The sequence below is a fragment of the Chlorocebus sabaeus genome, chromosome 20 (genome assembly GCF_047675955.1).
Source record: "Chlorocebus sabaeus isolate Y175 chromosome 20, mChlSab1.0.hap1, whole genome shotgun sequence".
NCBI lineage: Eukaryota > Metazoa > Chordata > Mammalia > Primates > Cercopithecidae > Chlorocebus > Chlorocebus sabaeus.
In genome coordinates, this window is record NC_132923.1 from 96,092,804 (window position 1) to 96,113,682 (window position 20,879).

The 20,879-nt window shown below is 45.4% G+C and overlaps 1 protein-coding gene across 3 annotated transcripts in view; it reads right to left on the reverse strand.

Annotated features, from left to right (window-relative positions):
- CTPS1 (CTP synthase 1) overlaps positions 1-19,903 on the reverse strand; it is a 32,398-nt gene extending 12,495 nt beyond the window's left edge. The window contains exons 1-9 of one of the 3 annotated variants that reach the window (XM_007979228.3): positions 19,758-19,903; positions 16,148-16,326; positions 14,631-14,801; positions 12,152-12,252; positions 10,906-11,022; positions 8,368-8,451; positions 7,771-7,851; positions 3,552-3,703; positions 2,112-2,244 (exon numbers count right to left, since the gene is read on the reverse strand). In XM_007979228.3, the coding sequence (XP_007977419.1) occupies positions 2,112-2,244; positions 3,552-3,703; positions 7,771-7,851; positions 8,368-8,451; positions 10,906-11,022; positions 12,152-12,252; positions 14,631-14,801; positions 16,148-16,313 (1,005 nt within the window). In that variant the 5' untranslated portion in view covers positions 16,314-16,326; positions 19,758-19,903. Of the gene's footprint in view, positions 1-2,111; positions 2,245-3,551; positions 3,704-7,770; positions 7,852-8,367; positions 8,452-10,905; positions 11,023-12,151; positions 12,253-14,630; positions 14,802-16,147; positions 16,327-17,609; positions 17,715-19,038; positions 19,697-19,757 lie in introns of those variants that run through there. The other 2 variants (XM_007979229.3, XM_007979227.3) reach the window with 2 other exon arrangements.
- Between the last annotated feature and the right edge of the window lie 976 nt (positions 19,904-20,879).

The window sequence follows — 20,879 nt, forward strand, 5'->3', positions numbered from 1 at the left end:
TGATAAGAAACTACAGACTGTTTTCTAGTGTGGTGGTGCCATTTTACACTCCCAGCAGCAAGGTAAGAGCTCCACAGCCTCTCTAACACTCAGCCGCTCTAGTGGGTATGCGTCAGGATCTCATCGTGACTTCATGTGCATGGAGTTCCCTGACAACTAGAGGTGTTGAGCACCTTTTTGTGTATATCACCTACACCTTTTTTTGGAAGTGTCTGTTCAAATCTTGTGCCCACTTCTTAAATTAGGGTGTTCACCATTTTTCTACACTCTCCTACCTAAACCCTGCAGTTAGTTCCCTGAACCTCAGGGTAAGACCCAGATTTGGCCCAGTTCATGGAACTGTGGGCAGGCCCTCACACCAGCCTGTCTCCAGACAGCCTCCAATTCACAATTTCCATCCACAGTGTTTCCAACGGCTCCACATCTCCAAGCCCTTGGACGTGCTCTATCTATTCTACCAGGAATGCCCCTTCCAAGCTTTCTCCATCCTACCCAACCCGACCTGGTGTCCCTCCATGAGAAAGTCTGCCTTCCTCGTGTGTCTGCCATGGCAGGTTCAGCCTCTGCTACGTGCTCCTTCCTACCTAAGAGACTCAATATTCCTTAAAGGCAGAGACTGTTGCCTTTTCATCCATCTCTCATCCTCTGCCACCTAACAAACATATGGCAGCCACAGACTAACTCCAAGTGAATAAAATAAATGAATGATGGAAAGAACTAGCAAATAAGAAGTCAGGCCTGTATAATGGGATTTAAATTCTGAAAACATGTACAACAGGTCATTCTGCAGGAACCTGTCCAGCAGCACAAAGCAAACTAAATTCTCACGCTGAGAAACACCTGGGAAGTAGAAAGCAAACCCTAATGTGGGGACAGCTACATGGGGCCCGGTTTACAACCTCAGCACTGAGCCCCAACTTTACCTCTGACCTTCATCTCCTCCTGAAAAGCTCCAGCTGATGGGCTGGGAAGAAAAGGAATAAAGAGGACAGGCAGAAGGGAGGGTTTTCAAGGACAGCTGACATAGCACTTACAATATGCCAGGCATAAATCTCAGCACTTTGTATTCATGAACTTCTTACAACAACCCTAGGAGGAAGGCACCATCACCATCCCTTTTTAAAGATGTGGAAACTGAGGCACAAAGAGGGTTAAGTAAGTTGTCTAGGTCTCACCGCTTGTAGATGACAGAGCTAGAATCTAGTCCTGGTCACATGGCTCAGGCATCCATGCTTTTTTTTTTTTTTTTTTTTTTTTGAGATGGAATCTCACTCTGTCACCCAGTCTGGAGTGCAGTGGTGCAATCTCGGCTCACTGCAACCTCCATCTCCCGGGTTCAAGCAATTCTCTTGCCTCAGTCTCCTGAGTAGCTAGGAATACAGGCACATGCCACCACGCCTGGCTGTATTATATTTTGAGTAGAGACGGGGTTTCACTGTGTTAGCCAGAACAGTCTCAATCTCCTCACCTCGTGATCTGCCCACCTCGGCCTCCCAAAGTGCTGGGATTACAGGCATGAGCCAACGCGCCCAGCCACAGCATCCATGCTCTTAACCATGACACTCTACTGCCACCCACAGATAAGTAGGGCCATGCCCCACCGTTCCACCAGCTCAGCTGCTGCCCGCCATGGCACAGACCAGAACACAGTAACTACCATTTACTGAGTGCCCGCCCTGCACCCCAGAGAAACCTCACAGCTCTATGAGGTCAACACTGTCATTCCCACTCTGCAATAAGTGATGAGCACAGGTTAGGAAAGGCAGCCCACATGCCAACAAAGTCTCCGAGAGCCTCCAGCTGTCAACTGTGCAGCATGCCTGTGGTCCACCAGCAGCCCCCATTTCCACAGGGCATTTTATTTGGTTACCTGATAGTCACAGCCAAGAACTCAAGTCTCTCTCACCCTCTCCTCTAGCCATCTCTCCCCTCCATTAATTCCTGAAAATGCTCTACTGTCTTCTCGAAGCCAGGAAGCAACCACAAATCTTTTTAATCCCTAAAAAGTAATTCTGAGCTCCAAAAACAGAAAGCAGATATGACGCGGCACCTAGGAGACTACAGACTGCTTCCTGCTCATCTGTCGGTTGTACCTGTGCCACCCTCCTTACCTTGATTTCCAATTTGTGGTTGATGGCCAGTGCAGAATGCTCCAGAGCCTTAATGACAGAGGCATAGGAGTCTGAGAACTTCGTGTATTTGCCCACAAGGGCAATAGAGCAGGTCTCCAGCAAACGATCATATCTATCAAACAAACGTCAAGAAATACCCAGTTACTCAGAAGGTACACGCTATCATGAGACCAAAATAGCTATTTTAAGAGAAAAAAAAACACGTCTGGCCAGGAGTGAGCTCACGCCCATAATCCTATAATCCTAGCACTTTGAAAGGCAGAGGCGGGGGGATCTTGAGCCCAGGAGTTGGAGGTTACAGTGAGCTGACTGCACCACTGCACTACAGCCTGGACAACAGTGAGACCCTGCCTCAAAAACCCCTACAAAAACACATCTGGGAAGAATATAACGGGAATGGCTATTATCTGAGTTCTGTGTACAGACCAGTAAAGAGGAAGTAATTTTCAGATCAACATGGCAGGCTTTGTAAAGAAAGATTTTTTTTTTTTTTTGAAACTTATAAAGAGACAGTTTCAGTACCTCACACAAATTTGCCTACAAAAATTTTTTTCATACCAAAGGCCAAAAAAATTAACAGACATAAACAGACAATTCACAAGAATTAATGGGATGAAAGCAAGTGTCAAACAAATTATGGGACATTCACAAAATAGAAAAGTCCCCACTCATTAAAAGTTTTCATTGTAGAATATAATAACAGAACAAAATGCTTATAATGTTTTATGAAAAAAGGTGATAAAACTGTGCGATTCTGGTAGCTACCTGTAAGCAGACAAAGACTGAAGGGAAAGTGTTGAAATAAAAAACGATTCTCACAGAGCAATGGAATGAGTATGCCCTCTCCAAATGCTTCTAGGCCGTCATATTGATCTTGCAACTAAGATAAGGCCTGCCCATTGCTCTAAGACACGAAGTGAAGATCTCTGAAGGGATGTGACAGCACCACCGAGCCTTAAAAGGATGTAGTGGAGTAGGCAGCAACACATCCCCTTCCTGATGTGATCCCTTTCTGGTGTGGGGTGAGACACACATTCCCTAACACAGCTCAGATCTCTGGGGTGGTACCCAGGAGTGCTCCAGTCACTGTCAGCCATTCATGTGGGCTTCGGGTATGCACATTCACCCGCTGCCACCGGGATGCCTGTTTGCACTGATCTTGGTAAGGGACAAGCATGTTAAGACATAACCCGAACTCAGTGCCTGGAGGCCCAGCACCTGGCCTGGCCCTATCAGGATCTCCTCATCTGTGCCACAGCTACATGATAGTTTAGATCCTTTCTGAACATGTCTTACTACAAAGGCCCTTCTAATGCGTGGATGGCAGAAGTGCAAAAGTGCTAGGGCTAGAGTCAGCTTCACCAGCCCTACAAAAAAGTAAAGGAGGCTAGAGCTCCCAGCTCCTCATTCTAGGCAAACCTGTCAGCCATCTCTTTCCATTTCATCAGCATTTTTCTTGGCTGCCTCTCAATAGGAAGGTCAAGTCTTCGAAGAAAATAATCTACAACCCCTTGCTCCTCTAACAACAAGGGGACTCGGTAGATGGATGAGACATCGTGGACGCAGATCACCTGTTTAGAAAAAAGCAAGTTATTAAATAAAAGCAAAAACTCACCAGGCTTATAGCCTCCTACTAGCTATGTGACCTTGTAAAAATATTATGTATTTGAAAAGAGAAAAAAGGACAATTTTCTAGATAAAGATAAATTACTAAAACAGACTCAAGAATAGAATAGAAAATTAGTGGCCAATCTATTATGAACATGGATGCAAAAGTCCTTTTAAAAAAATTCATGGCTGGGCAAGATGGCTTATGTTTGTAATCCTAGTACTTTGGGAGGCCACGGCAGGAGGACTGCTTGAGCTCAGGAGTTCGAGACCAGACTGGGCAATGTGATAAAACACTGTCTCTACAAAAAATACAAAATTTAGCCAGGCATGGTGGCATGTGCCTGTAGTTTCAGCTACCTGGGGGATAGCTGAGATGGGAGAATCGCTTGAGCCTAGGAGTTTGAAGTTGCAGTGAGTTGAGATTGTGCTACTGCACTCCAACCTGAAAAAAACACCCAAAAATTAGCTGGGTGTGGTGGCATGTGTCCATGGCCCCAGATACTCGGGAGGCTGAGGTGGGAGGATCACTTAAGCCTGGGAGTTGGAGGTTGCAGTGAGCCAAGATCGCATCACTGTACTCCAGCCTGGGCAACAGAGCCAGAACCTGTCTAAAAAAAATAAATTCATGATCCAAACCACAAATGTAGTTTAAAAAAATCATGTCCACGAACCCATGAATAGTTTAGGAACAGTGGTTCTCAAACTCAGCTGCATACTGGAATCATTCAGAGCTTATAAAAGGTCAAAAGCCCATGCTGCCTCGTAGACCACTTGAATTAGGATCTCTCGGGGTAGGAGGCAGGCAACAGTACTTTTAAAGCTCCCAAAGCGATTCCAGTGTGCAGTCAAGTTTGAGAACTCCTGCATTAGGAAATTTAACAGTGGAATTCACCACATAAATAGAAAATTGATTAAGGAAGAAAAAATTCCCTCAGTAGATGTAGACTTGATAAAAATTCAAAACCAAATTCATAATAAAAATTATTGGTAAATTAAGATTAGGGAAAATTTGGCAATATAAAAAACCCACAGTAAACATCACATGGTTTAATAGTAATGCTTACTATTTAGAGTCCAGAACAAGGCCAGAATGGTCACTTTCAATACTTCTATTCAATGATGTACTGAAGATACTAGCAATTATCATTAGATAAGAAAAAAAAAAAATGAACCAGAAAACAAGAAGCGGTTGCCACTGAATAAGGCATACAATATCACTGCTTATCCATAAAAACCAAAAGAATTTACAGGTAAACAATCAGTACTAATAGAATTTTAGTAAGGTTGCTAGGCTATAGATGAATGGACAGAGGTCAGCAGGGTCTCCTATACATAGGCCATATCTAATCAGAAAATGTAATTTTTAAAACTTCACAGTAGTAATGAAAATTATGAATAGCTATAAATAAATCTAAACAACTTTATAAAGATTAGTAAATCTATAATGTACCCTTATTTTTAAAAAGTATAGAACAGTATCCAAGGATAGTCTTTTCAACAAACAGGGCTGAGACAAGTAGATATCCACATGTAAAAATCTCAACTCTTACCTCACACTACTCACAAAAGTTAAGCTAGAATGGATCCTATAAGACCTAAAACTAACTTTTACAAGAAAATCTTCATGACCTTGGTTAAGCAAGTTCTTAGATACGATAGTGAAAGCACAATCCATAAAAGAAAAAAAACAGACTGGACTTCACTGAAATTTAAAAGTGTCTGTGCTCTAAAAGACACTATTAAGAAAATGAAGGCCAGGTGTGGTGGCTCACACCTGTAATCCCAGCACTTTGGGAGGCCGAGGCAGGCAGATCACCTGAGGTCAGTTCGCAACCAGCCTGGTCAACTTGGCAAAACCCCATCTCTACTAAAAATACAAAACTTAGCCAGGCGTGGTGGCACACGCCTGTAGTCCCAGCTACCCAGGAGGCTGAGGCAGAGGAATCGCTTGAACACAGGAGGCAGAGGTTGCAGTGAGCAGAGATCATGCCACTGCACTCCAGTCTGGGCAACAGAGCAAGACTCCATCTCAACAAAAAAAAAAAAGAAAAGAAAATGAAAAGACAAGGCACAGTTACGGAGAAAGTATGTGCAAATCACATACCTGATAAAACAGTTGTATTCAGACTATATCAAGTCAATATTAGTAAGATAAATATTCCGATTAAAAGAATAAGCAAGGCTGGGCATGGTGGCTCACGCCTGTAATCTCAACATTTTAGAAGGCTGAAGCAAGAAGACTGCCTGAGCCCAAAGAGTTCAAGACCAGCATGGGCAACATAGCAAGACCTCATCTCTACAAAAAATAAAATAGCTGAACATGGTGGCTTCCGCCTAAGGTATGAGCTACTCAGGAGGCTGAGGCAGGAGGGCTGTTTAAGCCCAGGCTGCAGTGAGCTATGACAGCACCACTGCACTCTAGCCAGGGTGACACAGCAAGACCTCGTCTATTTAAAAAAAAAAGGCAAGGCCGGGCGTGGTGGCTCACAGCTGTAATCCTAGCACTTTGGGAGGCCGAGACAGGTGGATCACTTGAGGTCAGGAGTTCCAGACCAACTTGGCCAACATGGCGAAACACCATCTCTACTGCAAATACAAAAATTAGCTGGGCGTGGTGGCAGGCGCCTATAATCCCAGCTACTCTGGAGGCTGAGGCAGGAGAATCACTTGAACCCAGGGGGTGGAGGTTCCAGTGAGCTGAGATTGCTCCACTTCACTCCAGCCTAGATGAAAGAGTGAAAACTTCATCTCAAAAAAAAAAAAAAAGCAAAAAATTTTAAACTTAAACTTAAATATGGAAATACTTGTTACATTTTTAATAGTGAATAATTTTAAGGCTGGGCACAGTGGCTGACGCCTGTAATCCCAACACTTTGGGAGGCTGAGGCAAGTGGATCACCTGAGGTCAGGAGTTTGAGACCAACCTGGCCAACATAATGAAACCCCATTTCTACTAAAAATACAAAAATTAGCGGGGAGTGGTGGTACACACCTGTAATCCAAACTACTCAGGAAGCTGAGGTAGGAGAATCGCTTGAACCTGGGAGGTGGAGGTCACAGTGAGCCAAAAGATCGCGCCACTGCACTCCAGCCTGGGTGACAGAGTTAGACTCCGTCTCAATTTAAAAAAAAAAAAAAAAATGAGCAATTTTAATGACAACCTATTCTGCTACAGAATTGAATTTCCTTCACTTGCTAGGACAGAAATATCTAAAACCTGGCCAAAGCTACATGCTCAGTGTATCACCACTGGAATTTCCATACTAAGCACCACACTTAGATACATTACAGGTTCCAAATTTTGGATTTCCTGCATCATAGGTGCAGTAACAAAAACACTAAGATCTCTGTGACAGCCTACAACACCCTAGACACCAGGCACCAGAAACATCAAGTTGAATGAGGTGGCCCTTGCCCTCCAGAAGCTCAGAGTCTGTGAAGGGAGATACACACCACACATGTACACACACACGTGCACACGCACGCGCACGCGCACGCGCACACACACACACACACCCCCCAGAAAGATGGGCCCACTGGCAGCATACGTGAGACACCACACAGGAGCCCAGAGAAGGACGCAGTTAACCCTGAAGGCCAAGGGCCAGGAGGTTTGGCAGTTAAAGCTTCTCAAACAACACTGTCTTCGCTAGAACCTGAAGGATGAGAGTGAGTAGGAGACTGTCAAGCCAACAGGAAGAGGGGGACATGGGTTCTTAACAGAAATTAGCCAGTGCAAAAGTACAATCACAGGGAGAGTGGGGGTACTAGGGGAACCGAAAGATACTCCACCTGGCTGGAGCACAAAGTACAACGAGGCACGGAGAAGAGGCAGGAGGGACACAAGTGTGTTTGGGGAACCAGGAGAGGCAAGGAATGGCAAATCAGAGCCGATGGCGATGGGTTCTTCTGGAACAGCCCACTATCTCTAATTAGAAAGTAACACAAGCCTCATGAAACTCATCAAGAGGCTTCAGTACAATTAAAAGCAAAAAACAACTTATTAGAGATCGGAATTTCTACTCACTTGTTCAGGCTCAACATGGCAGAACATTGATATTTTCTCCTTCACTGATGTGTCAAGTGGATTTGAGCACCTGCATACGACCTAGCAGTAGAGAACAAGATGGCTTAGACAGAAGGAAAAGATGACAGAAGTAGGGGTTTTCCCTGATTGAAATTAAAACAGACTTCACATCATTAAGACGAACGAAAATGTTAACTCTCAGCACCAGGCACATAATCCATAAAAATATTATGACCCGTTTCAAAGCTAAAATCCCTAAACACCAAACTGGAGAAATATAAGAGAATGGCAGTGCAAATGAATACATTAATGAACTACAAGAGCTCTGGGGTTTTCCTCCATTAGTGTTCCCAGGTAGGAGTAAAAATGAGAATAAAAGGACTGAAAGGGAAAATAAGGGTCTGGGGAGTACAAGACCTAACACGTGCCAAGCAGGAACATGTAGCAAACTACAGCCGGTTCAAAGCACTAATCCTATTTTCTCCATCATCAACCATCAAAAGCAAGCCAAAAAGACAACGGTCTTATCTGTCATGAAAGAGTGATCTTAACTAGACATAAAAGATTACACTGAAACCAGTTATCAGGAAATCTTACCAGATCTGGGGAAAGCCCAAGCCCTCGAAGTTCCCGAACACTATTCTGGGTGGGTTTAGTCTTCTGTTCCCCTGTTGAACTTGGCTATTTTACAAAAGGAAAAAAAAAAAAAAAAGTTAGTTTCTCTCTGATAAGGAATTTTCAAGTATGACTTTTCCTTGAACCCCTTTTAAAAAGGAAATAGATCATTTGGTCACTTACATAATTTAGCTTTTATGTTTGTCAAAGTTACACGTGCATGTATTTTAGAGTCAAATGATTCTACCGAGCTTGTAAGCAGTATCGGCCCTCACCCACTCTCCCCTTTCCAATCCCTAGAAACCACCGCTCTTCAACTCTTAACTGATCTTGCTGGTGTGCCACTTCTTCACATTTACTTGGAGTCATTTTCTATTGATTTCCCTGTTAAATGAGGATCCTGCCCCCATTAGACACTTTCCTGTGCCTGCAGCCCTCTTTCGGGTTTACATCCTTTTGAAGTATTTAAATACTGTTCCCAAACCACGTGCCACACTTTTCCTTTCTGGACTAAATTATCTTTATTCTCCTCTCACACTTAACAGATAGACGTTACATACGGACTTGTAGGATGGAAATCATTTTCTGTTGGACTTTTTTTAAAAATAGACACAGGGTCTTGTCACATTGCCCAGGCTGGTCTCAAACTCATAGGCTCAAGCAATCCTCCCACCTCTTCCTCCCAAACTGCTGAGATAACAGGTGGGAGCCACCATGCCCAGACTCCACTAGAATTTTTAATGAAATCGCATCACTGTCTTTTAGCTTCCAGTATTGTTGCTGAGGGGTCCAATGGCACAATGATTCTTGATTTTTCTCTTTAGAGCCTTTTAGAACTTCTGCCCCATTAGTCTGAACGTTCACAATAATATGCCTTGGTGTGGGTCATCTGTCATCCAATATGCTAGGCACCAAGGGGGCCCCCTTTCAACCCAGAAACTGATGTCTAGAAATTTCCTTGAATTGTTCAGATGAGGGGTCAGAAATTTTTTTCTGTAAAGGGCCTGATGATAAATATTTTAGGTTTTGTGGGCCACACAGTCTCTGCCACAAGTATTCAACTCTACTGTTCCAGTGCAAAAGCAGCCACAGACAGCACATAAACAAATGGACGCAGCTGTATTTCCATAAACTTGATTTCCATAAAGCGGGGGTAGGTTCCTGTGGCCCACAGGCCATCGTTTGCTGACCCCTGGGGTTCAGATTATACTTCCGTTTCTCTGTTCTTATTTTTTGGAACTCCTATTATTTGGAAGTTAGAACTTCTGAGCCGGTCCTCTAATTTTTCTTACCTTTTCTCCTATTTTCTATCTCTTAGTCTTTTTGCTGTACTTCCTTGGGTATCTCCTCAACTTACTTTCTCTTAACTTCTTCATTTCTGCTACCCAATTTTTAATTTCCAAGGATTCTTTTATGTTCTCTCAATGTTTCTTTCTTACAGCATCCAGTTCTTATCTAATGGATATACCTTATCTCCTTTTAATTTTCTAAGAATAGTAATGACTGGTCATTTTGGGGTTTTTTGTTTTTTTTTTTTTTATTAAGTTTCCTCTGCTTGTAGAGCCTCAGTTCCCTGTAAGTTGCTTTCTGTTGCTTGGTCTCTTACCTATCAGATGCTTTCTCCAAGTGTATGGAGGCCTGCTCCAATGCTACCTGTAAGTTCTGTGTGAGTGGGTAGGCTTGTCTGGGTGAAAATCTGGCTGGCTTATTTCACGGGGAGCCCCCAGAGCCAGTGTCTTTTATCCTGGGCTATCCATACCCCAGAGGACAATCTTACAATCTCCCACGTGGAATGGCCAAAACTGAACATGTCAATTCTGGGAACCGAGTGGTGGAAGAAGGCAAGGAGTGTCAACAGCGTAACATCACACACAACCCCATGTTTGTAGTCCAGTGTTACCGCCCTCAACTGTCCCTAGTGTCTGCTCATCCAGGAACCCTCTCCAGAGAACAAGCCTCCAGTCTTCTGCCAAGGTGGGAGGAGGTTAATGCCCAATTGTGCACTTTAGGAAAAAGATGTCAGGGTCTGAGCCCTCTGAAGCAGTAGTTACATAAGGTCCACCCTCATCCCGCTCCTGAGCTTTGGGGTTCTGCAGGGCAAACAGGGCAGCTTCTCTGCTTTCATTGCTGCAGGCATAAGATCTGGCACTCAAGGTCAGCTTAGTCAGTTTCTATGCATCCATCTGCCTTCCAGCTTCCTAATTTTTGTTACTATTGACTCCTCTCCACAAGATTTGCTTTAAAAACAGCCTCTTTACTCTAGTTCCACCATACTGTAAAGACAAATGCACACAGCCAATCTACATCTGCAAATGCAACTGCCCTGATTTTTCAAATGTTTTCTATTTGATCTTTTCAAAAAAGTATGATTGTAACAAATTTAAACTTACAAAGTTCTTTATTCTCTGCTTCCTGCACCTCAAGTGAAAACTACTACACAATAAGTAAAAACCATTCCAGTTTACCTTTCCTCCCTCCTCTCCATCTCTCCCAGAGTAAAACTTTCAATGTCTTACTCACCTGGGGAACTAGACTGACGTGGATGTTACAAAAGTTCTCTCTTTTGACCTTGAATTGGAACTGACGGAAGGCCTCAATAAAGGGCATGCTTTCTATGTCCCCCACGGTTCCACCAAGCTAGAAGAACAAAGTTGTTTCAGAGGTTAGGCACTAAACCCTTCTCTGGCAGTTTAGTTTTCTAACAACTGTCTGTCTTCCTGATTCAGTGATGCGTAATTATGTAACGTGGACTCTCTAACCCTGTATGTTAGTTAACAAGAATTAGACATCTCTTTGTACTAAAAGGTTACTCTTTTGGACAGGCTCATCGTTCCCAAAGGTTATTGTGGAACTTTCCACATCATTTCAAGAAAAAGGTCAGCTGAGAGACGTGTCAGGAATGTTATCTGTATCACAGTGACAAAGCAAAAAAAAAAAAAAACCTAAATCTTATCTCCTTAGTTAACCATAAATAATTTTTATACTGAAAAGCATCAGTTGGCTGGGCACAGTGGCTCACATCTGTAATCCTAGCACTTTTGGAGGCCAAGGCAGGCAGATAGCTTGAGCTCAAAGCCATGGGCAAAATGGTGAAACCCTGCCTCTCCCAAAAAAGTACAAAAACTAGCCGGGCATGGTGGTGCACACTGTAGTTCCAGCAACTCGGGAGGCTAAGGCAGGAGAACTACGTGAGCCCAGGAGGTCAACGTTGCAGTGAGCCATGACTGCTCCACTGGACTCCAGCCTGGGTGACAGAGTGAGACCCTGTCTCAAAAAAAAAAAAAAAAAAAAAAAGCATTAGTTATAAACAAACTGCTGGAACTTCTGAGTCTCCTGTTATCTGAGGAACACTGAGATCCAACAGCTAGGATCAGCACAGCAGGAGTACAGATACTGAAACCAAACGAAGCTCATTCGGAGATGAATGCTCTTGCCAGAAGAAAGCAAAAGATCTGCTGACTTGCTCAAGAGACAGATGAAAATGTGTCACACTACTCATGGGAATAGTCAGTACTAAGTAAATCTATAAATGCTTAAAAAAAAAAAAAGAAAAGAAAAAAAAGGAGCACTCTTTGGGCAAAGTACAGTTTTCCTTTGCATGGCCATTCCACATGACTGTTACTATGCCCTTACCTGCCACATTGCAACATACTGCACCAACACAGATAGGAAGGCCAAGGGCTCCACTGGGAAATGTCTTATCAGTTGTTGATGGCTGACTAAGGAGATGAGTACACTTGTTCACATGTACAAGAATCATACAAACCTCAATAACACACACTTGAGGTTCCAGGCCATCTTCATCTACAGGTATTAGCGCCTGTCTCATCACCCACTCCTGGATTGCATCTGTGATATGAGGGACAACTGGGAAAGAGAAAACAAACAGGGAACTTATGCTTGTCCATCTACATTGATCGAGACAAATGCACTGACTGTGAAAACAAACTGCGGCACTCTCTGCCTGGAGACAGTAGTAATAGGGTCATAAAAATACTTTTGAGGCCCCCTTTAACTGGCCTCAACAAATCTCTGAGCTCACACTTCCTGCAGCCAGATGTCCAAGTTGTTGCTGGAAGCCCTGCAACAGAGCAAGGCTGAGAGTAGTGTCCTGAGCCACACGGGCGCGTATGCCCCTGTGCAGAGTCACACATCAGTATGGCCAACCCTATTGCTCACAGATGAAGGTGGGCACACTACACTTCAGTGCATTTCCAGGAACAAGAGACTTCTGGGACCCTGTTCCATATGTTTCCAGTTTACCAAAGGGTAGACAATCTACTGCAGTGGGCCAGCACAGCACAGCAGAGTCGTTAGGAGCACAGCACCCAGGGTCAGAATGTCTGCATTCAAACCTCAGTCCCATGACTCGTTAGTTGTGGATCTTTGGGTCAATTATAGAACTATTTTAAGCTTGTTTTAACCATTTTAAGCTTAACAACATGTTAAGTTGTGGAAATTTTGTGCGACAGCACCTGTAAAATGCTCGGTAGAGCACCTGCCATGTCAGTGCTCAAAGAATGCCAGCAATTGCTCAACACTTCAAAAATCATAGTTGCTGGGTACAGACTGCAAGTTCCTAAAAGGTGAAGATTACTGTTTAACTCCAGGTCACTCCAGTTACAGCAATGCCTCATGCACAAGGATATTCATTTGCCTCACACAGGAGAATATGCATTATCTACTCCACACATGGTGTCAAAGTGATCTTTTAAAATTCAAGTCAGAATTCATCACTCCCACGCTTCAACTTTTCGGTGGCTTCCCACTTCTCTGAGTACACTCCGAGCTTCTTGCTGCAGCCGAGACTGGGTAGAACCTGGCTGTGGCTACCACCCCCGCTCTCTGACCATCCCCCTCGGTCACTTTGCCTCAGCCATGCCGGCCTCCCCTCCATTCCTGGACCAACCAAGCCTTCGTAGCCCTGCGCCTCCACACTTCTCATTCCACTCTCCCTGTGACTGGCCTCTCAGCTCAAATGGCCTCTCTTGGGAGGCTCCCCAACCACCTGCCCAAAGTGGCTTTTCCCAGTCATTCTTTCAGTCCTCACCCCACTTGGTTTCTTCACTGCTTCTGACAGACGTCTCGTTTTGTTGTATGTTTGTTGTTTGCCTCCCCGACAGGTAACCTCCGTGTGGGCAATGACCTCTCTGGTCTTGCTCATCACATGCATTACCAGCACCAGTGAGCGTCTGACTGCAGTGAGCATTCAATGCAAATTTGATGGATGATGATTAAATAAACAGCAAACTGTATAATCAAAACCATTCTAATTCCTGATTCCTTTCTATGTGTCAGGAAGTCAGGGAACACTTCATTGACTTTTACTTCCTTTAATCCTCCTAACAACCCAGAGAGGTAGGTGTTGTTATTGTCCATTTTACAGAAAAGGAATCCACATTTCGAAGAGGTTAATGTGCCCATGTTCACAAAGCTAGTGAGAGGGGAAGCTAAGATCCAAATATGACCCAATTAGCCCAGAATCTCGCCAGGGCAGCCCCAGACCAGAGCCAGCTGTCAGTGTGACCCTCAGCTTTCAGGCCAGTAAAGTCTAAAGCCAAAAGCAGATTTGCTCTCATAACTCAGATTAAAGCCACTTTTCAGCAACCCCTCCAAATTTGGGCCACTGCCATTATACTAGATCAGTAGTTTTCCATCCCCACCTTCTTAAAGCAGCAAAACATTTTCCTTAAATGAATGCTTGTACAAAACCCCGAAACAGCAAATAGATGTAAGCGAAGCTGTGCCAGTGAAAGCTTGGGAGGACCCAGAAACCCACTTCTCAGGCTCCTCCTAGGCCATATGGCATTGATGAACGGCCTGGAAACCAGTATACACAATGGATGCTCATTTCCTTCTCACTTCTATACATAGTAAGTCCCAGATGCACACATACATGCCATCTGGCTTAATGCCCTAATCGAGTTGCCTTTACCACTTTCACACTCATTACTGTGTAAAAACAACAGTTCTCTGGACTCATATCATGCTGCCTTGGCAGGACTGACAAGCTTCAATGAAGAAGTGGTTCTTCAAATTCTTTTTTTTAGCAAACAACAATATAACTCTGATTTTTCAACTGAAGGCATATTTCAGTAACAATACCTTGTGAGTTTCATGCTGAAATCACATACAATGTAAACTTTTATACTCAAAAGGGAATTATACATCTGTGTAGAGGTGGGAGGGGGGAAGAAATTAAACTGGTTAAGACTTTTAAGCTTTAAAGGTAAATCCAGTATTACCTTGGACAGTTTTCCCCAAGTAATCTCCTTTCCGTTCCTTGTTAATGACATACTGGTATATCTTTCCAGTGGTCAGATTATTGTCCTTGGTGAGGCGGATGTCAAGGAAACGTTCATAGTTACCCAGGTCAAGGTCTACTTCCCCCCCATCATCCAGCACAAAAACCTCACCTGCAGTGAATAGAGAAACCATTTAGGTTAAGTGAAAAATACCTATACCGTGGCACAACTGCAATTCTGAAATAAAACACTCATAACAACGTGTGCAATTACATGATAGGAAGCACAGAAATTCACTTCTAGAAAACTAAACATGACACACAAAAAGAAAAATTACCAGATATTCTCTAAAAGGTAACTTCATACTTCTAGTCTGTCAACAAACTCATTCTTAAGAAGAGTTATAAAATGGCAAGGGATGGGAGGGAATGACAGGCTGTGCGTATACAGGACCCTACAGTAGTATATAGCATCTGCTGCCTAGGGAAAAAAGAGCCTTCAGAAAAGTCTCCTAATTAAGCATAATATGGTTTAAAGTGTGATAAAAATATTTGATTCAAAGCCTGGATATATGCATATTAAGTTTGTGCTGATTACAAAAATCAGCTTTTGAGCTCTGCTTTTGTTCTAAACAAATTTGTGAAACTGCACACATTTCTCCCATTCCTTTGTTGCACATTCATTCCATGAAACTTCACTCTAGAAATTTTGCCCAGAATGATTCATTCCTACCACTACAATAGGAGACAAGCTCAAACACAGGAAAGGAAAAAAATGTCTCATTTTCTCCCTCAGAGAGATAACTCATCCTCTGCTCAAGAATTCTGTATTAAATATCACTCAAGTGTACGGATCTTTTCCTGCTGCTATTTGTTACATGAGGATTTCTGCACTAGTGACACTTAATGCTTGTAGATTTTCACCTCAATGCTAGAGAGTAGGAGTATGAATGCAGAATTTTAAAACAAGAGGTATGTTTTAACATCTCTCCCAGTTTTAAGCAATTAATCTTTGAAGTAACAGCCACAGTCGCATGTCACACAGTTGATAGGTTCTCAATAACAACAAAGAAGTAAAATGCAATCGGGCATGGTGGCTCACAAGTGTAACACCCAGCACTTTGGGATTACAGTGGGAGGACCCAAGACCAGCCTGGGCAACATAGTGGAACCCTACCTCTACAAAACATTTAGAAATTAGCCAGGCCTGGTGATTTACACCTGTAGTCCTAGCTACTCAGGAGGCTGAGGTGAGAGGATCGCTTGAGCTAAGGAGGTGGAAGCTACAGCGAGCCATGATCACACCACTACACTCCAGCCTGAGGGACAGAATGGGATCCTGTCTCAAAAAAAAAAAAAAAAAGGATTATTCCTGTCTAGGTGAAAAAAGTATCATTCTGCTATATTAAGGGACCTGTTAGAAGGCAGAAAATAAAAGTTATGCAAACTGCACATAAATCCCAAGTGCTGATATGTTCTTCCACATGCAATTATTATGAAGAAATCCACTGTGCTTACCATGCTCATAAGGAGAGAATGTTCCTGCATCAATGTTAATGTAGGGGTCAATTTTGATTGAAGTTACATGTAAACCACATGACTTGAGTATTGTGCCCACACTGCTGGCAATGATTCCTTTTCCAATTCCTGATATAACACCACCAGTAACCAGAATATACTTCATTTTACTCTTTGACCTGGAAAAGAGAAAAATTACAGATGAAATAAATATATCTCAACAAACCAAACTCATCTGGGTTCAAATACTGGCTCTGCCAATTATTAGCTATGAACCATCTTGAAGCCTTAGTTTCTCTGTCACAGGACTTCAAAAGGTTGTCTTCAGGTTTAAACAGCATCGTAACAAACATTTCTTGGATCACTGAATGGCTTTAGTCAAAAATGTGTAGAAAAACAACTGCTACTCTAATAACATAGTTTTTTGTTTAAAGCTTTGACAACTAATAACCTTCAGAGTCAACCTAATAAAACCAGCTCTAAGCTGGTTGATATAACACTACAACCCAAATGTCTGCTGACATCCCTGCCAGACACTGAGATACCAGGCAGGTGCCTCATTGTTTTCCCTACATGGGAAAAAAATTCAAACTTGGATAAGCACTCCAGTTCTCCAGGAAATAAATAATGTCTTTGGCTAAACTACAATGTATCATCAAGAAAACAAAGCTCCTCTAGGTTATAAAAGATAGACTAAAAGGAAAGAACATCAACACTGAAAAGTGGTTGCAGTTAAACCAAAATTCCTATAATTAAAAGGAGTTCCCTTGCTGGGCACGGTGGCTCATGCCTGTAATCCCAGCACTCTGGGAGGCAGAGGCAGGAGGATCACTTGAGGTCAGGAGTTTGAGACCAGCCTGGCCAATATGGGGAAACCCCATCTCTACCAAAAATACAAAAATTAGCCGGCTGTGATGGCGCACACCTGTAGTCCCAGCTACTCAGGAGGCTGAGGCAGGAGAATTGCTTGAACCCAGGAGGCAGAGGTTGCAGTGAGCTGGAATCACGCCACTGCACTCCAGTGTGCACGACAGAATAAGACTACCTCAAAAAAAAAAGTAGTTCTCTTCTATAATTTAACAATAACTTGATCCTTGTCATAAATCTCTCCCAGGCATGCAATGAAGAGAGACTGTAAATACTGGGGGAGAGGGACATCAGATAAGAAACCAGTCTGAAGCACATGATGGGCAGAGGACTCAAAGAGAGGGGAGATGAGATTAAATCCCAAGAGTGTGCCACAGTGGCAGGGAAAGGAGAGATAAAAGAAGATGTAAGGGCAGCAGAGTCAAGACGCAGGTGAAAACAGCATTGACAAGAGGTGAGGAGACTGTGACAGGCTCATCACGGAGGATTTATCACTGGTCCCCAACTTCAGAGGTCCAGAATCGTCCATTTGGTGAGCAAACCCAAATGTGACCAAAATGAAAAACACAATAGGAAAGTAGCAGAAAATGCTTACTTTGGCATGGTCAGGACATTTTCCTCCTCAGGAACGTTCCATGTGAAGCAAAATTATGATAAAAATAAACTAAGGAACAAGAAAAGTAGGGAGTTGTGCTTGAAGCATTCCCCCGCCCCACCCCCTCCCCAGAGCAGGAAAGAACACACTTGGCAGGGAAGGAAGAATGTTCAGAAGTCTTCTCCGCTCCAAAGGCTCTTTCCATCCTCTGCTGCAGCATTTCCAAAAGCATGCTCCCTGCTTTCAACAAAATGCATATGGGATTCTCAAAAAAGGTTTTATGGATATACATCAGAGAAATGCTGATTAAACCAAGTCATTTAACGCAAGAATCCTGGGAGTGTTTAGTAAGTAAACTCGCACTATCATCACTGCTATATAGTATGCGGTATCTCCAAGCTTATCTGACCCTAAGTCTCTCACTTTACAGTTCCTTATTGACACATGAAAATCAGATTTAGGTACATTTTACATATGTTCTAACCAGACATATCTCTTACTGAGACTATACCCTGGTCTCCCTGTTTTGGATGATCCCAGAAATTCCTCTGCCACCCTGAGTTACTTCTACAAAAGATTCATCTTATCCAATTACATTTGATTTGTCCCAATTTTACTCTAAGAGGGTAACATCTCTCTTTACGTTCTTTAGATTCTCTCTCTAGATTCTTGCTGTCTCAGTGCCTGGCAATAAATATGCCAATGTACACAAAGACCAGGAGGGAGGCTCATTCATTCATCCTTATGGGGTACTGACTTACATGACAGCTACTGCGCTTGGGGACTATAAACATTAATCAGATTTGGGCCCATATCTCAACTTTCTGGCAGTCCAGTTGGAGAGATGAAACATTAACAAATAAATGAGTAATTCAGTGATGGTGGAAGCAGACAGAAAACATGTTTAGACTATAAAGGGGGACGAAGAGAGCAGAAGTTTTCAGTACCATGGCCATCAGAGGAAGGTAAGAGAAGTCCTGGGGGCAGTGGGCGGATCCAGGCGGCTCCTGTTTTGTAGATATGACTTGCAATGGGCCTTGAAGGACTGACTGCAAGACTCAGAGCACAGGAAAGGGAACAGGGTGAACAGGCAGGTGCGGGGCAGCTACAGAGAACAGAGGTAAGGCCAAGAAGCAGAAGACGGGGAGGGAGGGATATATGGTGGAAGACAAACTGGAAAGGTAGGCAAGGGCCAGATCATGTAAAAACTGGCATGCCCAATCTGAACTTAATTCTGAAGGTGACGGAAGGTGCAAGAAGGTTTTCCGGCACAGAAGTAACGTAAATCAAGACACATCAGAAAATTCAACAAAGATTGAGGGGGGAAAATGCTTTTTCTTTCAATGTTATGAGATGAAATGCCAGCCCCCATCACTCGTGTGCAGACCTCAGTCATGTCACTTGAGCTGCCTGCAACGCGGGTTCTCACCTCGGGAAATGGTGGTGAGAATCCCCACGCCGCCCGCGTCACAGGGCCGCTGAGCATTCGAAACTGCAACGACTGTGGACGGAAGGGCGCTACGCAAACGTGGTGAGCTCTATACACCGCCAGCGCCCCGACTCCCGGCCGTCGGGAAGGGAGGAAGCCGTGGGGCCCAAAGGCCAGTCGCGGGGCCCAGGGCCGGAGAGCTTGCAGGCCCCCTGGTCCTACGGCGCGGAGCCGCCCCGCCTAGCCCCAGGCGGCTGAGCCCGAGGCCCGAGGCCCGCACCGCCTGAATGGATGGGCGGCTGCCGGGCTTCCTCGCAAACGATGAGCAAGGACGGGGTTGGGGGGGCGCTCCACGACCCCACGGCCTAATCCGTCCGACGAGCCCGGCAGAGCTGATTCGGCGCGGCCCAGCGCGGCGGCTCAGGCACCGCAACCTCTGAAGCCGCCCCGCGTCCCGCGCCCCGCTCAGTCCCTCTCCCCAGCACCGCCCGGCCACGAGGCCCGCGCGCGGGAGCCAGCAGCTCGCCGGCCGGGGCGCCCGCCCCACTCCCGTTAGGCACACAGCCCATTGGGCAGGACGCCGAGTCACCTCGCCCCTGATTGGTAGGAGCGACGTCCGTCACCCCGGCGGCGGGGCTATCCGGCGCCGGGCTCAGCTCGCGCCGCTGACTCCTGCGCGGGAGAACAGTTTCCCCCTGGGATCCCTGGAGTCGGCCTACCTGCGGCCGGCTTCAGATCCTCCCGTCAGCGACAGAGTCGGGCCGGCGACGCGCGCGGAGCCCCGGACAGCCAGTGAACAACCCCGACCGCATGCGCCCGGCAGTCTTTCACGGAGGCGGGCTATAGGCTGTGCGCACGCAGAAGGTGGAGGGCGGGGCGGGCCTGGAGGGCGCGGGGCGGGGCGGGGCGGGGCCCGGCGTGCGCAGGCGCGGGGCCGCCGGACCTCCTGGCCGCCTCGGCTGAGATGAGTCGCTGGTGGTTCGAGGCCGGGCGAGTGGCGGCGTGTCTGCCCCTCTGCTTCCGTCCCAGCCTGTGGCCCAAGCTTCCTCTCTTGAAGGGGAGAAGGCTGTTTGGGGACTCACACCTGGCCTATTAGTCGCCTGGCCTCGCGTCCTCCCACAGCGTTCTCCTGGAGTTCTGGGCGTCGCCTTCCATCCAACAGTTTTTCACGGTGGGCTCCTGGCGGTGACGCGCCAGCGCATCTCTGCCTCCGGGCGAGGGACGTCGGCAGCAGCACCCCTGGCCTCCAAGACGGAAGTGTGGAGAGCCGCGCGGCGCTGGCTCCTCGTCGGCCCCCCTCCTCCCCACACCTGCCCCGAAGGCGGCTGCTTTGGATGGACTAGGATCCTGAAAACTACGGTTTCATCTAGCTATCGCTCCCTAAGCACCGACTGTGCCATGCACTGTGCCGGGCACCGAGGGACCCTCTCTTCGGACTAACGATGTAGGGAGGCACACTGAGCAGCTCATTACACTTCATGGTTGTCATGGGTGCTTGCTGCAGGGATGGCTGGTGCTGGGGCAGTGAGTGCCCAGCTCGGGACTGACCAAGTCCGGTGGGGGTTGGGAATTCAGGCGGGAAGCCCCCTCCTGAAAAAGTGACTTTGAAGCAGAGACCTAAGTAGACTGGCAAAGATGAGAAAGGGAGAGGCGGGGATAAGAAAGTGAGGCATGCTTGAGCCCAAAAGTTCGAGACCAGCTTGGGTAACATAGCGAGACCCCGTTTCGTTTAAAAATAATAATAATAGGCGGGGCGCGGTGGATCACACCTGTAATCCCAGCATTTTGGGAGGCGTAGGCGAGTGGATCACAAGGTCAGGAGTTCAAGACCAGCCTCACCA